This window comes from Nyctereutes procyonoides, unplaced genomic scaffold (genome assembly GCF_905146905.1).
Source record: "Nyctereutes procyonoides isolate TBG_1078 unplaced genomic scaffold, NYPRO_anot_genome, whole genome shotgun sequence".
NCBI lineage: Eukaryota > Metazoa > Chordata > Mammalia > Carnivora > Canidae > Nyctereutes > Nyctereutes procyonoides.
Genome location: NW_026575052.1, coordinates 667,073 through 683,879, shown reverse-complemented (window position 1 = coordinate 683,879; position 16,807 = coordinate 667,073). Strand labels below are relative to the sequence as shown.

The 16,807-nt window shown below is 48.5% G+C and overlaps 1 protein-coding gene across 2 annotated transcripts in view; it reads left to right on the top strand.

The window, feature by feature from the left end:
* The window catches only part of MTOR (mechanistic target of rapamycin kinase), a 121,628-nt gene that overhangs the window by 9,779 nt on the left and 95,042 nt on the right, over positions 1–16,807 (top strand). For both annotated transcript variants that reach the window (XM_055330970.1, XM_055330971.1), the window contains 8 exons: positions 5,963–6,238; positions 6,341–6,449; positions 9,348–9,534; positions 10,414–10,542; positions 11,656–11,900; positions 12,968–13,183; positions 13,527–13,732; positions 16,210–16,332. In XM_055330970.1, coding sequence (XP_055186945.1) covers positions 5,963–6,238; positions 6,341–6,449; positions 9,348–9,534; positions 10,414–10,542; positions 11,656–11,900; positions 12,968–13,183; positions 13,527–13,732; positions 16,210–16,332 — 1,491 coding nt within the window. The remainder of the gene's footprint in view (positions 1–5,962; positions 6,239–6,340; positions 6,450–9,347; positions 9,535–10,413; positions 10,543–11,655; positions 11,901–12,967; positions 13,184–13,526; positions 13,733–16,209; positions 16,333–16,807) is intronic.

The window sequence follows — 16,807 nt, the reverse complement described above, 5'->3', positions numbered from 1 at the left end:
CAACGTTAAATCCTAACTGCCTAAGATTAGTTGTGGCACACGCCGTCCCACTGTGGTAATTCCGCAGCCACCTTCTGTTCCGTCGCGGTGAGCTCGTGTTGCGAGAATCTGGTTAAACCGCTGTGCACGGCTGATCTGTGTGCACAGTTGGCCCCTCCAGTAAATTGCGCATTGCAGTAAAAAGGGCTCTGTCGCACTTCTCATGTATTTTTCATCGTGTTTAGTGCCGTACCGTAGACCTTGAATAATACTGTGGAACCCGTAACGAGTGCCATTAGTGAAGTTCTCCCAAGGAGCAGAGTCATGACATTATAAGAAGAAATTGAATGGCTTGATAGGCACTGCAGACTGGGCTCTGCAGCTGTGGCTGCCCACCATTTCAAGACAAATGAATCCAGCACAAGGACCTTTGCAAAAAAAGAAAAGGGAAATCCGTGAAGCTGTTGCTTCAGCTTTGCCAACAGGCACAAAAATCTTGTACTTTTTGAGAAATCTGTTTTATCTCATGTTGAACGGGCAGCTTTTATGTGGGTACAGGATTGCTGTAAGAAAGGCATACTTGAACACCCTAATACGATTCTAGGAAAAGCAAGACCATTATATGACAACTTAGAGCAAAAGGAAGGCGAAGTATTGAAAGCTAGAGAACTGAATGCCAGCAGAAGATGATTTGATAAGTTTGGAAAGAGGTTCGACTTAAAAAAAGTCAAGATAACAGGAGAAGCCGCTTCTGCTGACCAGGAGGCAGCAGATGCGTTCCCAGATGCCATGAAGAAGATCACTGAGGAGAAATGATATGTGCCTGAACGGGCTTTAATGCAGATGAAAATGCTCTACTCTGGAAAAGAAAATGCCACAAAGGACGTTTATTAGGAGGCAAAACAGGCACCAGGATTTGAGGCAGGCAGGGGCAGGCTCATTCTCTCACTGTGCTACACAGTGGAGCTGATGATCAAGACGGCCCTGATCTAGAAAGCTGCTAACCCTCGAGCTTTGAGGGAAGCTACAAGCACCACAAAAATTCTCTTTCAGGATTTGTTCCCTTAACGCTTTGTCTCAATCCAAGCACCACCTTGCCCATAAGGGATCGCCTTTTAAAGTTCTTTTGATACTGGACAACGTTGGTATTGGACAATGCCCCTGGCCGCCGTGAAGCTCATGAGTTTAACGCCAAAGTCCTCGAAGTGGTCTACCTGCCCCCAAACCCAGCATCTCTAACTCAGCCTCTAGGTCTGGGTCGTGACCTTTAAGGCTCATTACACGTGGTACTGTACGAAAAGGATTGTCAACACTGTGGAAGAGGACCCTGATGGAAAGTGGAAGGTTTACACCGCTGAAAATGCCATCGTTGTTGTAGAAAAAGCCAAATGCCTTCAAGCCTGAAACACGAAATTCCTGCTGGAGAAAACTGGCCAGATGTTGCGCATGACTTCACAGGACTTAACGGCAGATCCAGCCAAGGAGACCGTGAAAAAGATTGGAAGAAAGTGGATGTGGCAAAAAAGGTGGGGGGCTGGAGGGCGATACGGATTTTGTAGAATTTCAGGAGCTAGTAGATGCCACACCAGAGGAATGAACAGAAGACGACTTGTCGGGCCTGAGTTTCCGAGCCGGTGCCGGATGAGGAGGAGCAAGACCTGGAAGCCGCAGTGCCGGGACGCAGAAGGCAGCTGACTGTTCAGGACTGCTTTGACTTCCTTTATGACAGGGATCCTTCTATGCTGCAGGACTAGAAGTGAAGCAGACCTTGGAAGAAGGATCAGTGCAGTATAAAGACATTCCTGGAGAAATGAAAAAGCAAAAAAGTCAAACAAGGGAGGATGCATTTCTGTGACGTTGCACAGGGCGTGCGAGTCTCCTGCTGCCCCTCCCACGTCTTCCGCGGCTGCCACCCAGCACGCCGGCCCGCCTCTGCCTCAGCCTACTCACCGTGAGACCCACGAGGTGCAGACCCTCGCCCTGAGCCTCTGCCAGCTAGCGGATCGTAAACAGTCATTGTGCCAGACGGTTAATAACTTACTGTGTGTTTGTGAGTCTTTGTGTGGAAATCTATTGACCGGACGGCAAGACTGAGACATGTTTTTGTGTCATTGCCTGCGAACTGATCACGTGGGACCTCGTGTGGAAGTAGACAGCCTGTCCCTGTGTGGGCGTAAGGTGAGCGATGTCTGCTATAAAGTTAAAGTCAGTAATGTGTTGGTTTTCTTACTGTTTTGTAACTTAGCTTTCAAAGAATTTCATTGCCGTACAGCATGCCTCTCTCATAATTGGAGAAACTGCATATCAACCTATCATCACAGGCAAGTGGGTTTTTTAAAAATGTATCAGTGTTCCCAATAATGTTATGAAATATGACTGTGGTACTACACGGGATAAAAATTTGATAAGGACTCAATCTTTAGGGTATAAACTAGGTTACCACGAAGCAACCGTCTACAACAATCTTACTGCTGCTTCTTCGTTATTGGTGCCTGAATCGTTGTATCTGTAAATAAATACTAATTTCTTTTTCACACTATCTTTTAATTTTTGCTGTCTGGTGTTAGTAACACCTAAAACATGTATGTTGTTTTGCCCCAAATAGGACAGTTTTCGTGTAGGTACTGACAGACGATTCATCTTATCCATAGATGACATACACTTACGATATCGAAAGGTACAGTATGGTGCCGTAAATGTATTTTCTCTTCCTTATGGTTCCTTTGACAACATTTTCTTCTCTCCAGCTTTTTCACTATAAGAATTCAGTATATAATACATACACAAAATACGTGCTAACCAATTGTTTATTATCGGTAAGACTTCCGGTCAACAGTTAGTAGTTAAGTTTGGGGGAGTCAGAAGTTACACATGGATTTTCAGCCATACAGGATGTCTGTGCCCCTAGCCTCCACATTGTTCAACGGTCGACTGTATACATGAAGGGCCCAAGGCCTAGCACAGCACCCAGTGGAGTTGGTATTCCCTAAGTGGTGGCCCTCACAGATTCCCCCACCCAAGTATCCGTGGGCTTTCCACCATAGCCCACACAGCCATGAGATCTTTGTTTTTTTCTAGGAAAACAGCACAGTGTCACCTAATAGGTTTATTTATTTATTTCTAAGATTTTTTTTATTCATGAGAGACAGAGAGAGGCAGAGACACAGACAGATGGAGAAGCAGGCTCCCTGCGGGGAGCCCGATGTGGGACTCGATCCCGGGACCCTGGGATCACACCCTGAGCCGAAGGCAGGTGCTCAATCACTGAGCCACCCAGGGGCCCCATCACCTAAATAGATTTAAATGAAATGGTACTTTGTAAATTTTGTAAATTCTGAAGAACTATCTGGATGTCAGGTATGATTTCATAACTTATCCGTTCATTTAACTTATCCGTTCATTTAACTCAATATTTAAATACTGAGTACCTACTGTGAGCCAGCTATACCAAGTCCTAGGAACTAGAACAATGCAACGGTGAATAAAACATTCTAGAAGGAGGAGATAATACACAAATAAAAAAAATATACAGTTGATCCTTGAACAATGTGGGGATTGGGGCATCAACACCACCCCCCCCCCACCGCCATGCAGTTGAAAATCCACATGTAACTTTTGACTCCCCAGAGCTTAACTAGTAATAGCCTACAATTCATCAGAAGCCTCACTGGTAACATAATCAATACATATTCTATATGTTATGTGTATAATATACGGTGTCCCTACAATAAAGTAAGCTAGAGGAAAGAAAATACTGTTAAACTCTTAAGAGAAAATACGTTTACAGTCCTGTATTTACAGGGGAAAAAAATCCACACATCAGTGGACCAGTGCAGTTCACATTCCTGTTGTTCAAGGGTCAGCTGTAGTATATCATATGGTGATGAATGTTCTGGAGAAAATTAGGGCAGGGACAGGGACCAGGAGTGCCAGCATGGATCAAATATTTCATTGTAAAACGTGACATCTGAGCACAGTTGTGAAGGGGTAAGAAAGAAAGCCGTACAAATAAATACCTGGGAAGAGACCCAGACGGCTGGTTCTGCAGACACGGAGGCCTCGGGACGACAGCGTGCTGCCTTGGGAGGAGAACAAGCTCATTGGCCTGAGCTGCGTGACGGGAGAGGGGAGGCAGGAGATGGAGTCGGAAGAATACCTAGAGTAAGGAAAGGGGCACATCGTGTAGGGTCTCAGGAGCGACCGTACAGACTGTGTGTGTGTGAAGGGGGAAGCTGTTAGTGGGTTTTGAGCACTGGAGTGACCTGTGACTCGTGTTTCAGAAGGATTGCTGTGGCTGCCATGTTGGGTGGATTGTCGACAGGGCACGTGCGGATGCCAGGAGTCCAGTAAGGAAGGACTTAGTGAGGACTTTTGTGGCTTGCACCCTAGTGGGAGATGTGCAGGCTGCTCATTTCTATTTCCCAAAGCTCTTCTCTAGTCAGTATCTAGTACTGGTAGAGTTTAAAAATTAAAATCAATGCTCAACGTTGACCACTGTTGTTTACATTTTGGTATGCATCACTCAGGTTGGTTTTCTGTATGCAGAGTATTCACAAGTTAAATAGCTTTCTTTAAACAAATCTATATACCCACCGGCTTGTTTTTAAGTGTTATGGAAGCATGACTTTTTTTTTTTTTTTTTTTTTTTTTTTAATGATAGTTACACAGTGAGAGTGAGAGAGAGAGGCAGAGACATAGGCAGAGGGAGAAGCAGGTTCCATGCACCGGGAGCCTGACGTGGGATTCGATCCCGGGTCTCCAGGATCGCGCCCTGGGCCAAAGGCAAGCGCCAAACCGCTGCGCCACCCAGGGATCCCGGAAGCATGACTTTTAGCATCTACGCTGGATTCCAAGGGGTGGCAGGCTTCTGAATTTGGGACTTGGGGGTCGATGGGAGAGAGAGAGGAGTCAAGGGTTTTGGCCTGAGCCACTTGGGGGGATAATTTGGCATTTGCTGAGACGGGAGGACTGAGATGGAAGGAGCAGGTTTGAGGTAGGTCAGGAGTTTGCTTCTGAACATGTTAAGTTTGAGATACCTGTTGGGCATCTGAGAAGAGATGTGAGTCATTCCGGGGGGATCTGGGCAGAGACACTGACTTGGGAGTCACCAGCACAGTGGTGACTCAAGAGACTTCAAGTCCGGAGACCGGATGACCACCAGCAGAGCACTGGTGTCCTTGGAGAGGAGGTGGGGCCTGGTAAGCTAAGGTCGGGAGAGGAGGAGCACCGTGGTTCCGGGAGGGGAGGAGAGGCCGGGAAAGCAGGGGATCCAAGAAGCCAAGGGAAGAAAGAGTTTCAAAGAGGAGGATACACGAGGCTGGATCAAGTGCTGCAGAAATAAGTCAGATTAGACGAAGACTGAGAATTGACCAGCTGACGTAGCAGCATCGTAGTCCTGGGTGACCTTGATCATGAGAGTGCGGAAGATCTCTGAAAAGCGAGAGTATCTGTGTCGAGAGAAACGAGTGGTTTCATGTCCTCCTCCGTTTGGACAATGACTGAGCAGCTTTGCGAAGGACATAGATGTGAGTTCTCAGGCAGTCAGGTTAGCCCCCTCCTGCCGCGGCGTCTCAGATCCCCGGAAAATTACTTGGCCAAGTTGTTTCTGCCTGGAAACAGAGAATGTCCTCGCCAGGACCCCGGCGTGGGGCTGTCCGTCACCCTCGCCAGAGGCTTCCTGGCCGCAGCCTGCGGTCTAGTCACGGCCCTGTGCAACTCCTCCGCTTGCCCCAACTCTGGGAGGGACCCTTGGCGGCCAGCCCCCGCTACTGCTTCCTCGATCGGTAGGTGGTGCTCTTCCGCCTGAATTAGAACAAAGCCAGGCCCCCTGCGGGGTTCTGGGGAATCCAGAGAAATAAGGGTGGGCACCCCCCACTTTGAAAATAGTCCCTCTATTGGTGGGGCAGACGCGTCGCCCCGTAGACCCCACGGTGGCTCGGCACGTGGCACTTGTGAGTAAAGGTGACCCCCTCCCCCCGTACAGCGCCTGAGAGAAGAAATGGAGGAGATCACGCAGCAGCAGCTGGTGCACGACAAGTACTGCAAGGACCTCATGGGCTTCGGGACGAAACCTCGCCACATCACGCCCTTCACCAGTTTCCAGGCTGTCCAGCCCCCGCAGTCCAACGCCTTGGTGGGACTGCTGGGGTACAGCTCTCACCAAGGCCTCATGGGGTTCGGGGCTTCCCCCAGCCCAGCCAAGTCTACCCTGGTGGAGAGTCGGTGTTGCCGAGACCTGATGGAGGAGAAATTCGATCAGGTGAGTGGCGAGAGGCCGGCTGCCCCCCAAGCCCCTTCCCCTTCCCCGTCCCCAGGCTCTCCGGTCCCTTTCCCTCACCGACCCTGCGTCCTCCTCTCTCAGGTGTGCCAGTGGGTGCTGAAGTGCAGGAACAGCAAGAACTCGCTGATCCAAATGACAATCCTTAATTTGTTGCCCCGCCTGGCCGCGTTCCGACCTTCTGCCTTCACAGGTGAGGATGTCACGGACGTGTCCTGTCATTACCCGTCTAAGGGAAACCAAACGGAAGCGATGTCAGAGTCACGCTTGCCTCTCATTTGAAGTGACGCTGACTGCGGGGCTGGTCTGGGTGCCTTGGCCTCCTGTCTGGTTTCGGCCGCGCCACGTTCAGGCAGCAGACACAGGCAGAAATCACAGTGTGGAGACAGGCAGTTCTGGAACCAAGCAGCTTGCGTGTTTGGAAGACAAGTTCATGACAGGCCTACCTGTCATGAGAGACCAAAGGAGGGGCAGTGTGGGTTTACATACCTGCAGCAGCCGCTCTGTGGGGCGGGGGGATTTGATGACCGTCCTGCCTCTGCCCCTGACGTGGTTGCCTCCACACTCTCAGGGAGGAAGGACTGGAGGTGCCGGAGGCAGGTTTCAGGGATGAGGGACTGCGGCTTCCCATATTCCTGCCCTGGTTTCCCTGGGCAGTGGGAATCCTGGCCGTGGAGCTGCCCCAGCTCAGATGCTGGCTGCTGCCTACGGCCTTCCTGGGTGACTCCAGCTGGAAGCACTCTCCCCCGCCCCAGCCTTTCTTTATGGCCCCCAGCTGTGGAAAGTTTGGCATCAGACCTGGGACGAATCCTGCTTCTGTCCTTAACTGTAGGTTCCAGACAGGTTGACCTTCCTGGGCCTCTGCCCCCTGACTCGTAAAACGAGAATGACAGTCCTTGCCTTGCAAGATGAACTGCGTTAATGGCTGCACACCTAGTCCCAGGGCCGGAGTAAGCCCCAGTGGATGGGAACCATTATTATGTTTTTACTGCCTCCTCTACCTCCTTCAGATTCATTTTAGAAGTAAGGTCAAGGGCAAGAATGATAATAATACTCCAGTTGCCTGTTTGTACTTAATATCCTTATCTTACCTCCCTGCTTGCTGAGTGGAGAGACCCTGTCTTGAGCTTCTCTTTGCACCTCACTGGGGTGCACCTTGCCTGTGCTTCAGAAGCATTCAGGAGCAAATGAGAGCCAGGAGTGGAAGGGCAAGGTCAGCCTGACCTTCAGCAGATGCCATTCCCAGTGCACACCACCCAGATGAAACGAGAAAAATACATCGTTGGCATCCAGTGTGCTGTAGTGAGACTAGAATGTGTTAAGTAAGGATGAGACAATTAGCCACATAAAATCAGTGAAGCAGAGAGAAATGATATCATGGAAATCAGCTGTATCTTTCCAGTTTTCCATTCTTCCTACCTGGTGCCCAGCAGCTGTTCTCCTTTTTACTGACCAGACATGCCCTGTTCAGCAGAGCTTTAAATAACGGTGGTTTGAACGTCTGTGGTTCAAAAGAAAGTAATAACTAGGCCGTATTTGATCAAAGTCTGGCATGAATTTGATCAAAGTTACCCCAGTAAGTTCAAAGGACCGCCTAGGAGCAAGGATACCAAGGCTCAGAGGTCCCCTAGGTTTAGGCATTTGATGTGGGTTTTTGTTGTTTTATTAAATAATATACTAAAATGTGTCATGGAAATTCAGCCTGGGCAGCCTCCATGCACGCGCCCCACTGGGAAAGTGCCACTTTTTAAAGACCTGCAGTTTGGAAGTCATTGCTTGAACTTCCAACGATGTAGGCTTTGGGCCTTTCAAGCACCCTGAGAACAGCGTCAGATTCCTAGTGTCTGAGGATGCTGAGTCGGGCAAAGGACATCACCCTCCTGGGTTAAGCTCCTTTCCTGCTGAAATGCTGTCCCCGTGCAGAGGTCCCTTTTCCCTCGTGAGCATGCTCTGATTTTAAGGTTACGTCACTTGCTCTTCTGACTTGTTTTCAAGCCACAGAGTGCCACAGTGTCACTTGATCACGAGAGCCACGAGACAAGACCTTTCTTATTAGAGTAAATGCAGGGAGGTGTCTATGCTGTCTGGGACTCCACTGCCTCCTAAATGTGCTTCTGGGGGGCCTTGCGTACCCCTCACTTTCTAGTGGTTGTGGTCTTGCCTTCCCTACTGCTACGTATGTTCTGCTGGTGCACAGACTTGAGGCCGGCAAGATGGAGGGGGAAGAAATAGAGGCGAGGCAAAAATCAGGAAATTCCAGCCTTCAGAGGAATAATAATGCTTTGGCTTAAATTGCCCAAGAATCGCCTACCCGTGCACATTGGCTGATGTAAACTTAATGAAAGTACACTTGTGGCCTCCCAAATTACAGACTAAATCTTGTTCTATTGAATATAACTCTAACAGAAATCTCTGGGTAATAGCAAAGTGATTTCCCGGCCTAAGCTGGGTAGAATGGCCTGTTTATTGCAAACAGTATTCAGTATTACTTTAAATTTCAATATAACATAAAATCGTTTAGATGATTGTCTCTTTGTTTTTAAGCAAGATTTAATATAGGTTTCTTAAACGAGCATATAGTGTTTCCCTCAAAGTATAGCACTAAACGGGGACAATTATGCAATGTTATTGTTTTGGAGACCCTTTAAGATTTTGTGTGTGTGTATTTTAATTAAAGGGGAAAATTTTTCTATTTCTAATATTTCCAAAAGATATATCTGATGAGTGATTATCAAGCGTAAGATTTTGGTTAATACATCCTCAAAATTCTTTATCTTTTTCCAACAAACTATCTTAATTTTTTTTTTTTGAAAGATTTTACTTATTTATTTGAGAGAGAGAGAGCACAAGCAGGGGGCAGACAGAGGGAGAGTGAGAAGCAGGCTCCCCCCTGAGCAAGGAGGCCGACACAGGGCTCCATCTCAGGACCCTGAGATCTTGGCCTGAGCTGAAGGCAGATGCTTAACTGACTGAGCCACCCAGGCGTTGCGCTTTTAATTTATTAAACTTAAGTGTTTCGCAGGAACTCTGACCTTTAATATATACACCAACCTTAACCCTTACCCATCTGCTTTGTCTTTCTTGTGATCAGATACCCAGTACCTCCAAGATACCATGAACCATGTGTTAAGCTGCGTCAAGAAGGAGAAGGAACGTACAGCAGCCTTCCAAGCCCTGGGGCTGCTTTCCGTGGCTGTGAGATCTGAGTTTAAGGTCTATTTACCTCGTGTGCTGGACATCATCCGTGCAGCCCTACCCCCTAAGGACTTTGCCCATAAGTAAGCAACCCTGTTATGATTTCACCGTCCGCCCCATTTGGTCGGAGAGAAGGGATGCTCCATCCCAGTTTCCATGGAGCTTAAGCCCATTCTCTGCATCATTAACCTTCAGGGGGTAGCATATCATTCACCGCCCGGCCCTTCCTTGGTTGGGTGCCAACCTTTTTCAAATGAAGTGATGGATATATAAACATTTGGGGAAATTGGATACCCTGTGAACACGTTAGATGCCAGTGCTGTTTTCAATATTGTTATTAACTGGGAATCTCCTAGTTTTGCTGTTTTCTCTGGCTTTCAGAGTTCTTTTGATGTAAGACCTAAAGAGAGAGCCTCTGGACTGGAACTGAAGGGAACTAATGGTCCCTTTTTCCTGATCGCTGAAGTTGGGTGCAATATTCCACCCTTCAGAACCTTTAGGTGAATAAAATATAAGAAAAACCCTCAGTGCGCAGCTCGGTGTTGATCAGAGCTGTGTTAGTAGCAAGGATTGGTCTGGTGACGGCATAAGCCTCCGCATTCTAAAGCCCAGCCTTCTCACGGTGGGGAGAAGGATTTCTTCCCACAAGATGGATGCGCCCTACACCCTGGCCCTTGATACACACAGCGGTTTGCTTCCTAACTAGGTTCTTTGGCCAGCACCGCACTAATTGGTGCCTTGTGTGCAAATTCTGGAAAGGGGCCCCTTAAGACACACGACTGCCATCTGCTGGATTGTTGTTAAATTCAAGTCTCCAGTGTCTCCAGTGTGGGGGGCCCCTAGAGTTGTGCTGTCAGTTCCCTGCCTGGATCACCTGCCCTCCTTGCCCCAAGGCGATTTTGAGGTGGGGCATCGCAGCATGTCATTGTGTCTGAAGTAGCCACGTTTTTGGTCCTCTGCAGGAGACAGAAGGCCATGCAGGTGGATGCCACAGTGTTCACCTGCATCAGCATGCTGGCCCGGGCAATGGGGCCGGGCATCCAACAAGATATCAAGGAGCTGCTGGAGCCCATGCTGGCAGTGGGACTGAGGTGGGTGTCAGAAACTCGAGCTTCTCCCATCTTAGGTAGTGTGAGCCTTGACCCGCAGCATCAGGACGGCGCTGAGAGAGAGCTGTGCATGGGTGTCTGCATGGTAAACTGGATAGGCAGGCGAGCTCACGCTAAACACGCAGGCTGGTTTTGAATCCTGGTTCCATCTCTAGTTAGCTATGTGATCCTGACCAAGTTATTTGACTTCTCTGAGCCTCAGTTTTCTCACCTGAGGAGCGGCCACAATCTCAGCTCCCATTGCCCGGGGTTGTCGAGGGGATTAAGTGAAAGAATTGATGGGACAGTCACTCTGGTCTCTGGGTCTTGCACATAAGAAGTCCTCGAGCGATATTTGCAGGTGTTTATGTTACCATTGGGAAACTGCCTAGCTTTTCTCACTTGCATTCTCTTAAGCTATAAAGTAAGAATAATGTTCTCAGTTTGCTTCCCAGATCGTTTATTGAGCCTTGGTCTTCTGCAGTGTCTAGATTATATTTAGCAAGTTCTGGCAAAGACTAGAAATCTGTACATTGTTTGGAAATCTCTGACTAGGCCAAGAGAATTCAGGACATTTCTATTTTATAGTATCCTTTGTACTTTAAAGACCACGCAGGGGATCCCTGGGTGGCTCAGCGGTTTAGCGCCTGCCTTTGGCCCAGGGCGCGATCCTGGAGTCCCGGGATCGAGTCCCACGTCGGGCTCCCGGCATGGAGCCTGCTTCTCCCTCCTCCTGTGTCTCTGCCTCTCTCTGTCTCTCTCTAGGTCTATCATAAATAAATAAATCTTTTTTTTTCTTTAATTTTTTATTTATTTATGATAGTCACAGAGAGAGAGAGAGAGAGAGAGAGAGGCAGAGACACAGGAGGAGGGAGAAGCAGGCTCCATGCACCGGGAGCCTGATGTGGGTTTCGATCCCGGGTCTCCAGGATCGCGCCCTGGGCCAAAGGCAGGCGCCAAACCGCTGCGCCACCCAGGGATCCCCAATAAATAAATCTTTAAAAAAAAAAAACAAAACATGCAGTATGGGCCCAATCCCCTCTCTGACAAGGAGGGTTATTCTCAAGAACAAACGTCTTGTGCAGCGCCATAGGTGCCTGATTTCCTTCCCCTTAGCCCTGCCCTCACTGCTGTGCTCTACGACCTGAGCCGTCAGATTCCGCAGCTGAAGAAGGACATCCAGGATGGGCTCCTGAAGATGCTGTCCCTGGTCCTGATGCACAAACCCCTCCGGCACCCGGGCATGCCCAAGGGCCTGGCCCACCAGCTAGCTTCCCCCGGCCTCACAGCCCTCCCCGAGGCCAGTGATGTGGGCAGCATTACTCTTGCCCTGCGAACTCTTGGCAGCTTTGAGTTTGAAGGTAAGGAATCACAGCCACTCTTGCCAAGATAGCGAGTGTTCCCGGGAACCCCAAGAAAAGAATGAGGGCTCCTAGAATTCCTGGGTCTTGCTGGGGATCCTGGAGACAACGGGGAGCTGATCCTGTAGTGGCTCAGCCTCCAAGCTCTTTGCATGTATTGTTGATGCCTCTTCGTTTCTTTCTTCCATCCTGAGTTTGAGGGCAGATGGTGTTCAGGGAAATTATGCATTGATCAAGGAATTAGTGCTTCAGAGATGAGAAGGTCAGAGATGGAGCCCCCCGAATCCCTCCCCTTGTCCATGAAGCTGAGATGGTATTTAATGCTTTAAAATGTTTAAGCTGGAGACTTGTAGGTGTTTCATTCCTATGGCAGTGTGATTTTCAAGGGTGCTGTACTGTGGAGTTCTGTTTGTGGAGTTCTAAGCTGCAGATAAACCCACATCAGTGCCCTAGGGAGATTTATTCAGGAGAGAAAAAATGGATGATTTTGAAATTTAAGATCATGTAGGTGGTATTGCTCAAGACTGCGGGGAAACAAGCAAGTACAAAAAGCCTGAACGTGCCATCTGAATGCTTACAGCCGTCTGTGGTTTCCCTCTTGTAGTTCGTCCCTTGCATTGATCAGCACCCAGGATAATTTATGTCTAATGAATAGAAAGTAGCTATATTTAAACCCAGCCTACATCAGACTCTCTTTTGGTATTCAAATCTGGGAACTAAAATAGACAAGGTAAATTTGATCAAGAATTATTCTTACTCTCTGGGAATATAAAAGTTTGGGTCAAAATAAAACAGAATCATTCATTCTTTGAAGGAAATAAAGAAAGGATTGAGATGGGGGGGTGGGAGGATGCCTTTTTTCTGTCTCTCAGCTCCTCCGGCTCCCTTCTGCCTCTGTGCTGACTGGAAACCCATTTGTGGCCTTTTTTAAAGAGAAGAATTCTGGGTCAATATCTTGTTGAAAATTGAATTTGTAACCATGAAATGAAAAATGCAGCTAGCAAGTTGTAGACCTACCAACCAAAGCAGCAGCGTTTATTTTGTTTTCTCTCTGCCTCTGTATCCAGGCCATTCTCTGACCCAGTTTGTCCGCCACTGTGCGGATCATTTCCTAAACAGCGAGCACAAGGAGATCCGCATGGAAGCTGCCCGCACCTGCTCCCGCCTGCTCACGCCCTCCGTCCACCTCATCAGTGGCCACGCTCATGTGGTCAGCCAGACTGCAGTGCAAGTGGTGGCAGACGTGCTCAGCAAACTGCTTGTGGTTGGGATAACAGATCCTGGTACGGTTTATGAGACAGGAGCAGTCCGTGCGCCTGGGGCAGTTGGAATTAGCCAGTTTCATTGCATGGCTCTCTAGAGACTTTCAGCCTCAGCAAGCCGATGTCCAGCTGACGTCTCTGCCAGAGCATTAGGCTTGGCTACTCTAACCTGCTGGTGTAAAAGGATCTGTCTTTAGTTCTGTTGTCTTTGCTCCTATGAGTAGAGGAAAAGCTGACAGGTTAGATGAGAGAAAGGTACATGGCATCCTCTCACTAGGCCGGAGGCAGTGGGGACAGAAACTGGGAAATGACCAGAGGGATGATGGCATTGAAGAGGCGTTCAAAGGCGAAATTGCTCTTGCAGACCCTGACATCCGCTACTGTGTCTTGGCGTCCCTGGACGAGCGCTTTGATGCACACCTGGCCCAGGCAGAGAATTTGCAGGCCCTGTTTGTGGCCCTGAACGACCAGGTCTTTGAGATCCGGGAGCTGGCCATCTGCACCGTGGGCCGGCTCAGTAGCATGAACCCGGCCTTCGTCATGCCTTTCCTGCGCAAGATGCTCATCCAGGTAATGGTGTGACGTAGAGACAATGGGGAAGAGCCGTTTGGGGAAAGAGAGATGAGGGCAAGGAAGGGGAGAAAGATCGAGATACCTGACAAAAGCCCTGTTTGGCTCCAAGGGTCCATGTTTTCCCAGCCTCTTGGCAGCATGACTCCAGGGGGCCTCTTATCCCAGGCTAACCTCTTCTGCAGCTCTTTTCTTGTTCCTGGCGAGTCACCAGAGGTTCCACTCCTTGGCCGTCTCCACTCGGTCTGCTGCACATGGTGTCAGTTTTCCTAGCACCTCTCTGTCCTTCCACTCTCCTGCTCTTGCTGAGTCCAGGTCAGGCACAGAGGCCAGGTTTGGGAACAGTTCCAGCACTGCTTCTTTTTTTTTTTTTTTTTTTTTTTTAATTTACTTATGATAGTCACAGAGAGAGAGAGAGAGGCAGAGGGAGAAGCAGGCTCCATGCACCGGGAGCCCGACGTGGGATTCGATCCCGGGTCTCCAGGATCGCGCCCCGGGCCAAAGACAGGCGCCAAACCGCTGTGCCACCCAGGGATCCCTCCAGCACTGCTTCTTATAGTCATTGCCCTGGTCTGTGGTCCCTGGCTTTGGTTCATAAATAACATCAGATGCCAAACTAAGCTGCTGGACTAGAGTCAAAGATTGAGATTGACCTTGCTGCTCCGTCTATTAGGAATTTTTTTTTAAGTAGGCTCCACACTGAACGTGGGGCTCGAGCTCGCAACCCCAAGATCAAGAGTTGTATGCTCTACCGACTGAGCCAGCCAGGCGCCCCAGGATCTGAGCTAAAACCTGGCTCCCCAGTTTTTGTCTCCACCTACCCCATAAATTGGCCTCCTTGTGATTGGTGCATGGTCCGATCCTTCCTGCCTCGAGTTATTTCCACCCAGCTCTTCTGGGTCTCACTGTGGCTCACCCAGTCCTTTCCTGTCCCCTGACTCCACCCTGTCTCTGCCTCCTCCTCTGCTTCCTGACCCACCCACATAAAGAACATAAACACAGAAAAATGATTAACACATGTAACTTTCATCCTAGAGAAACATTGTGTATTCACAATCCATCGTAGGTAAAGTGACTATTAAGTCATATTATTAGTCAATAAATCAGAGGATTAAATTATGTTGGCATCTGTTTCTTCAAGGGTTGGCCAAATCCTGCTTTAAAGCATGATATAGAAATATCTCCTAATGAGAATACTAGCATGTTCATTCAATCAATAGACATTTGGACATCTACCACGTTCTAGGTGCTGCTGGGCCCTGGGAACATCCGTGAACAAGCCAGGGGGCATGGCCTGTGTCCTCAAGAAGGTTACAATAAACTGTTGGGCTATCAGGCCATCTCATTGTTCTGATTTTGGAGAATGTGAAGCACCGTTAAATGAATTTACCGTGTACTGAGCTTAGCCCTTGAAACTCCGAAGTTTTTAATTTTCCTTGTTTTCAAATGTGGATACACAGCTTCCCAAGTCAAATTGCACATTTTCATGCCTTGGTAAGGGACATTGCCCAAATGTGCTTCAAGTGGCCTTTTCTGATGCCTGAATCATCAGAGTGGGCATTGGGTATTGTTGTGAGGGCACAGTGATGCTCTCGGCTCTGGAAGTGAATTTGGGGATCTTTGATTTGGCCCTTGCTGCTCCAGAGATCTGTGCTCTCCTCGCAAATCCTGTTTCCTCCCTGCCAGCCATCTCCTGGCTCTTGTGGGTCCATTCTCAGCATCCCTCTCTCTCACTGCTGTCTTCTGTGACGGAGGAAAACAGACTGCCAGGGGATCCAGAAAGTTAGGATTATTAAATCAATAAACTAAGACAAAATATATTATTGAATCATAGACTCCTCCTCTGGGTAGAGGGTTAACATGTACTTTTCTCACGGTCCAGAGATTTCCTTCTGGCAACTTCAGCTCGCCAGAAATCTGTCTATATTAGGTTGTTTATATGTGTCACTATGAGTAGAACATGTTGATTTGCTGGTATTTTAAGGATGTCAGAACAAACATGTTATTTCTTTTCATTAAGGTCCAAGGGGGTTCGATTGATAGAATCCCTCCTATTTGGGTTTATCTAGATGTCCCTGAAACCAATACTGAGTATTAATATTTCTTTCAACAGCGTAGCTGTTCTAACTGTTCTCTGGCCCTTTTGTCATTATTTATAGGCCCTTAGTGATTTGCTGCCTAAAGATTTTCATTCCTTGTTTCTGCAGACTCCTGCTCTCACTGTCCCTGTTGGTTTTCTCAGTTCCCTGTGCCGTACCATGAAAGCCATGCTCGGGGACGACTATGGGACCGTGGGGGCGGGGACTCGTTTCCCACAGTCCTTCCCACTTTTGCTGTGTCCCTGACTGTTTGCCTCCGTGGAGTATTCAACGGCTACTTGATCCGCGGTCCAGTTCTGGTTCCTCCCTCTGGCTTCCTCTTCAACACACCGATCCTCTCCAGAGCTCCCTCTACCACCTGGGCTTTCTTCCCTACAGATTCTGACAGAGCTGGAGCACAGCGGTATTGGAAGAATCAAAGAGCAGAGTGCCCGCATGCTGGGGCACCTGGTCTCCAATGCCCCCCGGCTCATCCGCCCCTACATGGAGCCCATCCTGAAGGTAACTCATGGCAGCTGGAGACACTGGCACTTTCTCTCCAGGTCACCCTGTGTCACCTCCTTTGGGACAATGGGAGTGTTTCGATAGGTAACATCTTCGGCCCCAGGCTCAGGGTCAAGGGCCACATGAAGCACTCTCAGTGGAAGATCAGCAAAAATTTCACCAGTTGAAGGAAGGGCTCCCCTTATGAGAGATAAGATACAGTGCTTCGGGCACATGATCAGATGCGCTTGAAAAGAAGTAGGTAGATAATGGGATAAAATAGTTCCCTCAAAGGGAAGAAAAAAATGAGCTTTAAAGTCTGAATGTGTTAGAGGCATGTGAAATCTTTCAAAACTTAGGTGAATCTGGGCAAATGATCAGAGATACCATTTGAGGAGGCACAAGAAATGTTTTTAAATCATGGTGTTTCTCAGCTCTCTCATATGTCTACCTGGGCTCACTATGGAGAAAAGTTTTAGAATCCACATTCTGT